The sequence below is a fragment of the Micropterus dolomieu genome, linkage group LG01 (assembly GCF_021292245.1).
Source record: "Micropterus dolomieu isolate WLL.071019.BEF.003 ecotype Adirondacks linkage group LG01, ASM2129224v1, whole genome shotgun sequence".
In the NCBI taxonomy this organism is placed as follows: Eukaryota; Metazoa; Chordata; class Actinopteri; order Centrarchiformes; family Centrarchidae; genus Micropterus; species Micropterus dolomieu.
In genome coordinates this window covers 3812538-3824311 of record NC_060150.1, presented here as the reverse complement: position 1 = coordinate 3824311, position 11774 = coordinate 3812538, and the positions used below count along the sequence as shown (strand labels likewise).

Here is an 11774-nt window from a genome sequence, read left to right as displayed (position 1 = left end):
TGTTGAATACTTAGTGGTGATTACTTTACTTCTTTGTCCTGTTCAGGTGATCCGACTGTCTGCACTCAGGACTCTGCCGCTCTCACTCTGGCTGGGTGTCTGCTGCAGGAAAAAGGCATCGACTACAACGCCTTGCACCTCAATGACCCAACCTGCACAGGTCACATGGACAGCAAGACCCACATGGTGACTTTCAGCTTCGACAGCACCGACGCGTGCGGGGTTAAGGTTACGGTGGGTACTCTGCTCTAGTTTTATTTCTCTCAACAAGCACAAAATAACATGCAGTTTTGATGTATAACTTCCCAGTAGACTCATTCATTCCTAGATTCCTCGAAAGGCCTTCATTTGGCGTGGACAACTGATTTGTTTGACACTTGGGGGCAACAGAACAAGATGAAAACACACCGTCTGACTTACCACTTTATATAGTTGCCTATGTACACCTCCATCTTCTGTTTCGATCATCAATAAATTATTAAATCATCGTTGATTGTGTGGTCCTTGCTAGTGAACTTTAGTGTGAAACAAGCTGGATGATTAAGACATGGACTCTAAACCATCTTATATTTATCAGTTTTCTTCAGCTGAAAACACATCTGTGTTCCTGTCACACTCTAGACGAACGGCAGCCAAGTCATCTACAAGAACACCATCACGACGAGAAACGCCTCCGTGGACACCGTCATCACACGCGGCAACCAAGTGGAGATCGACTTCTCCTGCTTCTACAACCAGCCAGATCTGAAGAATGTGGCCTTCTTAATCAAGGACGGGTGTGTACCAGCTTCACCTGGTTGTTGTTGTGCTGACTGCCGCTTGTTGAAGCTGATCTGAAGTGTGTGTGTCTGTGCTCTCCAGCTCGGTGGTGCAGCAGATTGTATCTGGAGCTTGGAATTACACTCTGATGATGAACACCTACACCGACGCCGGCCTCACACAGCTTGTCGGGCCGACCACTAAGATCGGGCTGAACCAGAAGATCTGGATGGCGCTGAAGACAGAGGGGCTGGACGACAACATGGTCGCAGTGGTGACCGACTCCTGCTGGGCGACCAGCGAGTCATCCCCTGAAAGTTTGCCAAGATACGAGCTCATCACCAAGGGGTGAGAAAAAACTGTGAGGCTGTCAGTGGCTGTAAGAATCAGACTTTACTGCCGATGAAACTGATGTCGTCTGTTTTCGTGTTTCTGATCAGATGCAAAAACTCTGCTGACAAGACCGTGAACATAAACGGAAACGGGGTGGGAACGTCCAACGCCTTCTCTTTCAACATGTTCGAGTTCGCCGGGAAAAGTAGTGAAATCTACCTGCACTGCAAACTGCAGCTGTGCGTCACACAGAGCAAATCCTGTGTCCCGGTAAGCAGAGCTGGAGGAAATCCTCCTTTACTTATGTAGAAGTAGTAATACAACACTGTCCAAATACTCTATTAAAAGTCCTGCATAAATACTTTATACAAGAAGCTAAATATTCACTCCACAAATATCAGCATTAGTGTTGACCTTCACAGGCCGACACGGTCTGACGCCTAAAACCTAACCATCTTTTTTTCTTAACAGAACTGCAGTGGAGGTGGAAACAGGAAGCGCAGATCCTTGATGCCTAAATATGCAAATGAAACCCCGGCTGTCATCACTATGGCCTGGAGTAATTAGGTAAAGACAGTCCTTTTTTATTAATTGTTAATGTTGTTAATGTTACTAATAGATTTTATAGAGAAATGTTGGATGGAAAACATCATAGGCCTACTGTTTGATTTAGTTTTTGGATCTAAAGATATCCAGTTTGTCCTCTGGGGGGCGCTAGAGTAAAATCCAAAAGGTTCACCCTCTCAGTAGCAGGAATGTGATCAGGACATTTGATGGCAGTCAGACAATAAGATTCTGATATTTTCTGTACATCAGATACCATCAGATACATCACGACTAAACTTGATTTTGTCTTGCCCTCTTCACAGGTGATTCCTGATTTAAGCTGCGTCCCAACAAGGAGCCTGAAATCACCCTGGTCTTGAATTTGACATTTGAAAGATTTAACAGTGATGTTGTGACACACCTGAGATGCTCATTTAATCCAAAGATTCATGCAAATTACTGAGATTTTAAATGTACTTTTTGGTGAAATACTAGATGTGAAGTGATGTGTGCAGTGAAGAAAAACTAATTCAATATATAACAAATAATAAATAAATAATTTCTTTATTGTAGTGTAAATGCCAACTTTAAATGTACACAGTCTTAATGCTACATACTGAATACAAAAACAATTTCTGTGTTTTAGTGATATGAAGTTAAAACAAGTTTATAGCTGAAAGAAGCTTTGCAGCAAGATGGTTTTAAAGATCAACTGGAAGGAAAATACTGATGTTAACATGAAAGAAATGGTTCATAGATTGAAGTTTGTATAAATGAAGATTGTCCGTTAAAACTGTGACTGTAATCACATGCTGTTGTACCATTATTATGTCATTATTACTAAATGAGAGCTCACAAAAAAATAAAAAATAAAGGGAGTGGTTTAAAACAAATATGAGTTGCATTATTTATTCATCTCTTTTATTCTTTGCAGCAAAACCTTTTTGCTTGGCAGGTAGGCTTTATTTCTTGCCTTTCAACTTTTTTCATGAAAACAAGCTCATTTTTTAAAATATCATTTATCTTTACTTGTAAAACATTGAAAACGTCCAGCACTGTTTACAGGTTAGACACGTTATCCAGATAAATTAACCAAACCCATCCTGCTGAAGTGTCAGTGACTGCTGACTTGCCTTTGAATGCTTTATTTCTTTAAAATATGTAAATGCCTAAAAAGTCTCAATATCATATTGATACTGCTTAAAACTATCATTATAAAAAAAACAAATAACATTCATTGAATGTTTAGACTATCATATTTAATAAATAATAATAATCCCATCCCAAGGGATCCGTTTTAATCAGGTTAAATTTAATGAATGCAATATTGATCATAAAATCTTGCTACCTCTTTAAATCCCCACTCTATTAAAAAAAAAGTCCTCCTGACAGCCAATCATAAAGTCCCGAGGCCCAGGGACAGACTCATATCTGACAGCGTCACCGCACTGACCCCTTCTTCTCTCCAGGATGCTCCTCTTTCTCTGCCTGACCGTCTTCTTCTCTGCGAGCTTTTCCATGGAGATGAACCAGACCTCCAAGCTGCTGGCGGAGAGCGGAGAGCAGTGCTCGGCCTGTGACTTCCGGGAGCACAGCAAGCAGATGAGGCTCCACAGCATCAAGTCGCAGATCCTCAGCATCCTGCGGCTGGAACAGGCTCCCAACATCAGCCGGGATATGATCCGCCAGCTGCTCCCCAAAGCGCCTCCTCTGACGCAGCTCCTGGACCAGTACGACCCGCGGGTGGAGGAGGAGGACCACGCCACCACGGAGACCATCATCACCATGGCCACCAAGCGTAACAAAACCAAACCAAAAATTATTTACATGTTCTTTCTTCTTTTCTTGTTTTGCACCTTTCTGAACGCCGTGCGTAAAAGAAGAAGCGCTTGATCCGTGCGTAAATCCTACATGCGTAAAATTTCTTACCAAGCCGCGCAGGGGGAAAAATGAGACGGTAGACCATCTAGACATGTATAATTATTTATATCCCGCTGAACAAAGAATGATAATTACTTTTCAAAGTGTAACGTTGGGCTTCTTTATTTTAGAAAGACGTTTGTAGGCTACTTAAAATGCAGCAAGTAGTTTTTGGAAATATATAAATATATTATTAAAATAGTTAAATCAAATATTTTCACTAGGGTTAAGTAATAACAAGTGCTGAACTTTCATGCCAGTAGCTGGAGAAGAATGATAGATATATATTATCCAGCGACCTTTAAAAAGTGTGTAAAATCTTTGTAAACCTAAATTTAAATCACAGAAGTTGTACCAAGTGAAGATATCTGTTGTGTAGTTGAGTGAAAAATAAATGTGTTTCTTTACAGCAAAGTTTTTACATGTAGCTACAATGTTGGTAATGTGAAACAATAAAGAAGAAGTCATATTATCCTGTTAATATTAAAACAGAACAGCTTTTCACGACAAAACATAGGTGTTTGACTAAGCACGTGTGCCCAAAATGCATCAGAACACCCTGAAAGTATCTAAATATTAAAATGCAGAGTGTTTTACGAGAAAACTATACGTTAAAACCAGTAAAACAACAAGAGTCAAAGCAGTGATTGTTGCTACTCATGACAGTCCTCAGTGCAAGATGTTTCTTTGAACTTCACTTACGCTGGTATAAACATAAATATACTCTCGTCTACATTTTGGAAAAGTTAAATAACTATAGTCTGGGTTTTAATGTAAGTTTGAATCCAAAAATGTTCCTGAAGCTGCACACAAACACTTCTAACTGACATGGCAACCTGACATTTACATTTTGAGTTATTATCTCTGCAATGTTGATATTTTGGGTGGTAAAAAATGCTCATAGAATTATTTGGCCCTCTGCTTTCCATGTGTTCAGTTGTGTGCAGTTTGTGGACTGATGGTGGCGCTAGAGCAAAGTTCATGGGGTCATTCAATCTTCTGGCGCTAATGCTCCCCACAAATTTGAAGGAAATCAGGCCATCACTTTCAAGCTATAATGGAAATGAGGCTCAACAACACACACACACACACACACACTCCCAACTTGTCACATTTGGACGCTTAGTCACTTTTTAACGCCCTGGGTACCCCGTAGGTTTTTTGACATTTTGTACTCCGCAGTCAAGTTATAGCAACAATAAACATGCAACGTTCGGGTAGACTTTCAAAATAAAACTACCACTTGTTGTAAAACATTGTGAAACGTCGCAATTTGGTTAGGTTTAGGCACCAAAGGTACTTGGTTAGGTTTAGGAAAACATCATGGTTTGTTTTAAAATAGCGTTACTTACATCACTTAAGTAACCTTAGGTTAAGTTAACTTACGCAACTTACGTCAGGAATAAAAACACTCAATGTTGACTTCTTGTTTCACACGGGAAACCTCTCCTGGGTGAAAGTCCGGTTTCCGGCCCACCGCCTCCTTATTTGGACTTTTCTGTTAAATATCTTAGCGTTCAAAAACAACACTACAGGGCTTCCACCAGCGCGTTAAACCATGATGTTGAGGGGGTTCCCAGGGCGTTACAAACTGACTCCAAATGGTCTTGACCACGTGACGACTTGGGAGTGAGAACGTGTTGTGATCAAAGGTAGATTTTGTCCCGGTGGTATTGGTAGAGGAAAGGTCAGGGGGGTCACCAAAACAATTAGGGTTCATCCAATATTTACTGCACATTTCATGCTAATCTGTTCAGTAGTTATATTCATATTTTATTTTATTCATATGTTCATATTTTGCTCTTGACTTGTGTTTAACAAACATAACAGTCGATAAGACAAAAGCCAAATCTGTTTGGATGAAACGAGATAATTTAACATTTTAATGATTTCTTCCAGTTAATCCGATCGCCCTGGACGAGTTGGCCTCCTGTTGTCTGTTCAGCCTCAGTCCGAAGATCCAGCCCAAAAACATCCTGCGCGCTCAGCTGTGGGTTCACCTGCGGCCGGCCGACATGGTCACCACCGTCTTCCTGCAGATTTCCCGCCTCAAACCAGGGAAGGAGGGGAACAGCACCCGAGTCAGAGTCCGCTCCCTGAAGATCGACGCCGAAGCCGGGACTGGTTCCTGGCAGAGCATTGACATCAAGTCTCTGCTGCAGGCCTGGTTGCATCAACCGGAGACCAACTACGGGATCGAGATCAACGCCTACGACTCCAATGGAAACGATTTGGCCGTCACCTCAACAGAGCCTGGAGAGGAAGGACTGGTGAGTGCAATCAAAATATTAACATCTCAACTTCAAAAGCACATTGACTCTGGACTGAACTGGCATACTCTAACCTGTGCATTTATTGTACTTGGTTAACTCCAAATTATTTAAGACTGCAATTGGATTTTCACTCTCTTTCCAGCAACCATTCATCGAAGTGAAGATCCTCGACAGCACCAAGAGATCCCGCCGTGACTCAGGCCTTAACTGCGACGAGGAGTCTGCAGAGACCCGCTGCTGCCGCTACCCGCTCACCGTCGACTTCGAGGAGTTCGGCTGGGACTGGATCATCGCGCCCAAACGCTACCGGGCCAACTACTGCTCGGGGGAGTGCGAGTTCATGCACCTGCAGCAGTACCCGCACGCACACCTGGTGAACAAGGCCAACCCGCGGGGGACTGCGGGGCCCTGCTGCACGCCCACTAAGATGTCACCCATCAACATGCTCTACTTCAACCGCAAGGAGCAGATCATCTACGGAAAGATCCCGTCCATGGTGGTCGACCACTGCGGCTGCTCCTGAGGAAACCCAGGCGGGGCATAGGCTGGCATAGGCAAACGTTTGATAATTTGTTAAATATCTGAACCTAAAACAGAAGTTACTGAAAAGAAGCATAACATCCCATCTACGAAAGAGATGCAAGGAGTGTTTTCAAGGCCAGGACTCCGAAAGTTGTTAGTTTTGGTAATAAAGTATAAAAAAACAACAGAAATTACTCTAAACGACCAACTAAAGGCCAAAAAAGCACAAATAAGATCACAGAAATTCTTAAATAATCAAAATTTTTGAAATAATATTTAAGTCACAGTGAAGTTAAAGCATATCTGCTAGTTTATGGTACAAATTTCAGGAATCTGGAAAGGAAGGAAATTGAATATTATCAAACCTTAACATAAAATACTATCATATGACACACGACTAAGACTCAGTAACTTGTATGGATAGATAGATTGACTCCTGCTGCGTCTTGTCCTCCTGTCTTATGAAAACGTGTCCTGATTTCAGCCTTGACCAGAACAAACTCTGCTGGGCGTCTTCCACGTGCGACTTTATTTTGAAAAACATGAACCTTGTGACTCCGAGCTGACAGATCGCCCTTCCCTGTCCCGGAGCTTGTTTGCAAACTCCTCGCTGTGATCTGCTCTCGAGAGCATCGCAGTGGGAAAAACACTTTTTTTTTAAAAGGACGTTGTTGCAGATTGTATTCTGTCAGTTGTGTGTTCTTTGTGGTGGATTGTGTGGGATATTGTAAAAAAGTCAATCAGCAGTGTTTTAACTCTGTGATGGCTGCCCCGTGTTCCCTCATAGCATCATGACTTCATGTAGTCAGTTGTTGGAGCCAGAAAATGCTAATGTGAGTGAATAGACGCAGCTGAGTTGACAACCAACTACCAGCTTAAAGTTGACCTTTCAATGAAGGCTAATCTATCCTTACTGGTTTTTAACATTTTCCTTCTTTCTTTCCTTCAGAAGTGCTTTGTTGGGGGGTGTTGCGCTAAATTCTGGTGCAAGACATTAAATGTTAAAGCTACTAGAGGTGATAAATAAAAGGTTTCACAGCCACAGGAAAGCTTTTTATCCTCTTATGGACACAATAGTTGTCCTGCTTTTCCTGTTATAGTCAGAGCGAAGTAGCATCGGATGAACATTAGAAGGACTGAAGCTGATGGTTCTTCACATGGTCAAGATCCCTTGGCGTTGCCTTTCAATGCCCTGGGTACCCGTCTTGCATCGTTTCTGCACGTGTAGGGAAATGTGCGGTTACACTTTCAAAATAAAGGTAGTTGTTAACATTGTGAAACGTTTCAATTTAGTTCAGTTTAGACACCAAAACAACTTGGTTAGGTTTAGAAAAAGATAAAGCTACATTACTTGCGTGAGTTAAATTACGTAACTAAAAAGAATCAGTGTTAACTTTTTGTTTTACACGGTAAACAAAACCCCGGCCCAACCTCCACCTTCTGGACTTTTCTGTTATTTATATACTAGCTAATTTTGGCGTTCAACAATGACGCTGAAGGGGTCGCCAATAAGGTCTTGACCATGCGTCCATAAGTTGCTTCAACCAACACTTTCTTTAGCCTTCAGCTGTGGTGTGTGGTGGTAAACCAGTCCTGCTGGTTTATAGATGGTACAACAGCTAAGATGCATTGCAGTTAGGAAGTAATAGTAAATTGGTTTGCGTGGCTCCATACCAACACTAGACCTCTGAACTCAGACTGCTCTATGCCCTAACCTTACTTCTATAGAGCGAAAAACCTCCAGAGGATCAGAACCAGCCTTTCGAGGGAAGTTATGGAAGTTTTGGATCAGTCAGCCATTAACAGTGTGAGGGCAGGAACTCTCAGAGGGAGGTTTGGTCTTGATTTGAAGCCGAGTGCAGATGTTGACTGTTGCTGTGCTTCACGGGGGTTTCTGACCCAAAAGTCTTTGTTCTGCTGTTTGAGCAGAACGACCACGAGTGACACAGTTTAATGTTTGTGATTCTGCAGTAAACAAAATGTCCATCCAAGTTACTTGGTGCGCATTGGTTTGCTTTCCTGCAGTTTAACCCTGTTTTTAACACCTCAACAACAGTGACAGTTTTCTTTTAGATAAACAAAGATTTGCATGGCAAGAAAGAAGAATTATTCCACTTTGTGAGATTTTAATCTCAATAAAATAGTTTGGAGGGTAAAGTCCTTAAAGAAAGCCGTTGGATTTTAATGGATATTTGTTGTACATTGCATTTCTTACAACTAAGACTGAAGCAGAATGTTTACTAAGTTTCTTGCTGTTGAGTGCTATCTCTAGACAAACAAGAATGATTGTTAGAGATAGAAAAAAATATTCACCTACAATGTACTGTATGTATATATGTATAACATCAGGCCGTGTTGCTGCATTTGTGGTCAGTTGAAGTTCTGAACGTGAAGCGACGAGACGGTGCATTGAGGGACACCCCGACAACGGAAAACGTTGCTGTTTTGTGTTTGCTGAGGAGCTTTGCACCGACGAGCTTCTGTGCATGATGATCAGAAAATCTAACCCTGAAGACAATCACTAAGAGACAGCTCTGAGATTTTTTCCGATGCATCTTTGTTTAGGTTCAGTTCTTGCTTTTACCTGCGTTACCGTGTGACTACAATGTCACATTATCACAAATAAAGGTCGTCCCGTAGGTGTCACGTTGTTCACTGTGATGTTTAAAGTTTCTGCTTGTTGATTTTCTCACAAAATATTGCGGAAATCGCCTAAAACAAGTGATTGTATGCGGTGGAAAATAGTCAACAGTACTTTAACGCCATGTGCTTATAAAGAGTTAGCAATTTTAAACACAAGGGTGGTCCTTTAAAGCTGATGGTTTTTTTTCTCCTTGGTGATCTGCTGTCAGTGCTGTGTGAAATCTGCTTCCCACAGGAGTTGTAGGGAGTCATCACTAAAAGTTTGTGGGTGATGAAATGCTTCACGTGTGTGTAATTTCTTTCTGCCACAAGATGGCGCCAATGTTCAGTTTCCAAATTGACGTAGCAAGAACGCGACCTTTAAAATAGTGTAAAAATGTCAGATCATATTTAAAAACGTCAGAGTTAATGCCACCTTTGTGCTTTAGATATCTGTTAAAAGACGTTTTACTGGTGGTTTGTGCACAATCATAAATGTACTATAAATACTATAATACTACAAAGAGTACAATTACTCGAGAAGTATGTGAGGAAATGGTAAAAACAACGCAGCTCCGTATGACTGAATATGTATTATTCCTATCTGACTGACTACCAGTATTATATAATAAAATAATAAATAAATGTCCACTTGTGATTGAACATCACAAGCGTGAGAAGTCTTGCTTACTTACTTTTTTTACAATTATATTATATATTATATTTTATGTGGCATAAAATCTCCACAGTCATGCATACATCATGAATTAGGTTTTAGTTTCAGAGTTGTAGGTGTTGAGGATCACTTTCTCTTTCTCTGAAAACACGTGGTGTACTGGAAGCTCTTGTGCTTATTGTCTGTCCTCCCTCGAAAACTCGACATTAGTTTGCTTTAAATCATTTCAAACCTTTTTTTACATATAGTTTGACACGTTTACAGTCTAAGAAAAAAATTGGTGTGTTTAGTATTAATCTTGAGCTCACACTTCCAAATTTTAATAAAATAAGCACTGTTTATAAATGTTATTATGGGTAATCTGACTACGTGACAGAACAGCCGTTTTTAATCGTTGTGATTGGCTGTTATTATCAAAGGGGCGGGCTTATGTCCCGAATCCTAAGCGGTGATTGGCTGACTTTGTTTCCGTACTGTACTGCACTAGCAGTACAAGGCTGACTTGCACACTGGTTGCACAATTTTGGAAATAAAAACACATTTGTCTCTGTAGTTGTACACGTGCACTCAAAATAAAAGGTAAGTTTATTACTTACTTATTCGCGCAGTAAACATATGTAGCCCAAGTCTGCTTATGTTTATTCCGTAACGTGTTTATTTAACATAAGATAATGTTGTACTTACCTGAGTAACATTAACGTTTGGCTTTGCTAACGTTGGACGAAACGCCCTAAAGGTCGGTTATAGTCGTTAGCTTCCACTTGTATGTTCGCTATACCGAGCTGCAGTTATTTCTATCAATATTCAACTTTTTATAAGGTCTTACGGACTCTCATCAACGCCCACAGCTTGAACTGCAGCTGGCAACCTGACCAAAATGACCTTATTTCATTTAATATGTTACACCAGGTGAATTATATGTACGCCGAATTCACCAGTGGAAAATAAACATTTAGGTAAAGTGTTTTGTGTTTGGTCTGTGACGCCTGTGTTTATGGCGTTATAGAAGAAATTCTTAAAAAGTCACATCTCTGAACGGAATTTGGTTCGCGAAAACCAGCGAGGCTAGGCGAGACCAGGTAAGGTTTCTGTTAGTTGTTAGCGCCTAACCTGTCCCAAACGTCGTAATTTCATTTAATATGTTACACCAGGTGAACTAAAAGTAGGCCGTATTCACTAGTGAAAAATAAAGAGTTAAATAAAGTTATAAGTGTTCAGTCTGTGACGCCGGTGTTTATGGCGTTTTAGAAGAAATCCCTAAAAACTCACATTTTTGAATGGAATTTGGTGTGCGAAAATTAGCAAGACTAGGCGAGTCCAGGTGAGATTTCTGTTGTGGGATATCTTTAGACTGATGCTGGAGAGAGAGTGACACTAGTGGGGAAAATGAAACCTATGAGGACTTCTCCTCCCACATTCACCTTTTGCCGGTTTATAATGACGACAATAATAATAATAATGTTAAGTTTGAGTAAAATGAAATAAGGTTTTGATACAACAATAAATAACCTCAATTTGTTTCTCCTTTAGCTGAACGACAACTTTTTTTTATTAACCAGTTGCTTTTAATCTGTGTAAATATCTTATTAAATGAAAGAATGAGTCAACTCTACATCTTCCTTAAATATAATTTGTCTTCCCTTTTCTTGGATTTCCCATCAAAAGAGCACACAGTGTTTAACACACAACTCTAAAGTCTCAGATGTTGGACTTTCCTAAAACATTTTTAATTTATAAATTTATATCTAAACCTGAATTAACCCCCATCCTCGAGGATTAAAGACCTCTTGGGTTTTTAGTTTATAATGTAACTGTCTGAAACATTAAGTTAGTTATTAGCTGCCAACCTGTCCCAGATGTTGTCATTTCATATGTTACACCAGGTGTATTACACGTAGGCCGAATTCACCAGTGTTAAATAAACATTTAAATAAATTGTCATGTGTTTAGTCTGAGACGCAAGACGCTTACAGAAGAAGTTCTTAAAAAAGTCAAATTTTTGAATGGAATTTGGTTTGTAGAAACTAGCAAGGCCGAGTGAGTCCAGGTGAGATTTCTGTTGTGGGATATCTTTAGACTGATGCTGGAGAGAGAGTGACACTAGTGGGGAAAATGAAACCTAT

At 40.5% G+C, this 11774-nt stretch overlaps 3 protein-coding genes across 12 annotated transcripts in view; all 3 read left to right on the top strand.

The window, feature by feature from the left end:
- The window catches only part of LOC123972871 (uromodulin-like), an 8663-nt gene extending 6185 nt beyond the window's left edge, over positions 1–2478 (top strand). Inside the window, exons 8-9 of the mRNA XM_046052608.1 lie at positions 1564–1659; positions 1962–2478. Of these exons, the coding sequence (XP_045908564.1) occupies positions 1564–1659 (96 nt within the window). The 3' untranslated portion in view covers positions 1962–2478. The remainder of the gene's footprint in view (positions 1–1563; positions 1660–1961) is intronic.
- Positions 2479–3108: 630 nt separating this feature from the next.
- Positions 3109–6369, top strand: mstna (myostatin a). The gene is made up of 3 exons (XM_046052619.1): positions 3109–3436; positions 5458–5828; positions 5974–6369. Exons 1-3 carry the CDS (start codon positions 3109–3111, stop codon positions 6352–6354), a joined length of 1080 nt encoding a protein of 359 aa, XP_045908575.1. The 3' UTR covers positions 6355–6369.
- A 3755-nt stretch (positions 6370–10124) lies between these two features.
- stat1a (signal transducer and activator of transcription 1a) overlaps positions 10125–11774 on the top strand; it is a 19811-nt gene continuing 18161 nt past the window's right edge. For 7 of the 10 annotated variants that reach the window (XM_046052537.1, XM_046052559.1, XM_046052577.1 and 4 more), the window contains exon 1: positions 10137–10230. The gene's annotated coding sequence lies outside the window, so the exon portion shown is untranslated. Of the gene's footprint in view, positions 10231–11774 lie in introns of all 10 variants that reach the window. The other 3 variants (XM_046052583.1, XM_046052530.1, XM_046052590.1) reach the window with 1 other exon arrangement.

Bases quoted from the DNA above. Each gene is read 5' to 3' on its own strand.
- mstna (XM_046052619.1), top strand. From the start codon at position 3,109: ATGCTCCTCTTTCTCTGCCTGACCGTCTTCTTCTCTGCGAGCTTTTCC. The intron at 3,437-5,457 runs GTAACAAAACCA...GATTTCTTCCAG, and splicing joins CATCACCATGGCCACCAAGC to TTAATCCGATCGCCCTGGAC. The intron at 5,829-5,973 runs GTGAGTGCAATC...CTCTCTTTCCAG, and splicing joins AGCCTGGAGAGGAAGGACTG to CAACCATTCATCGAAGTGAA.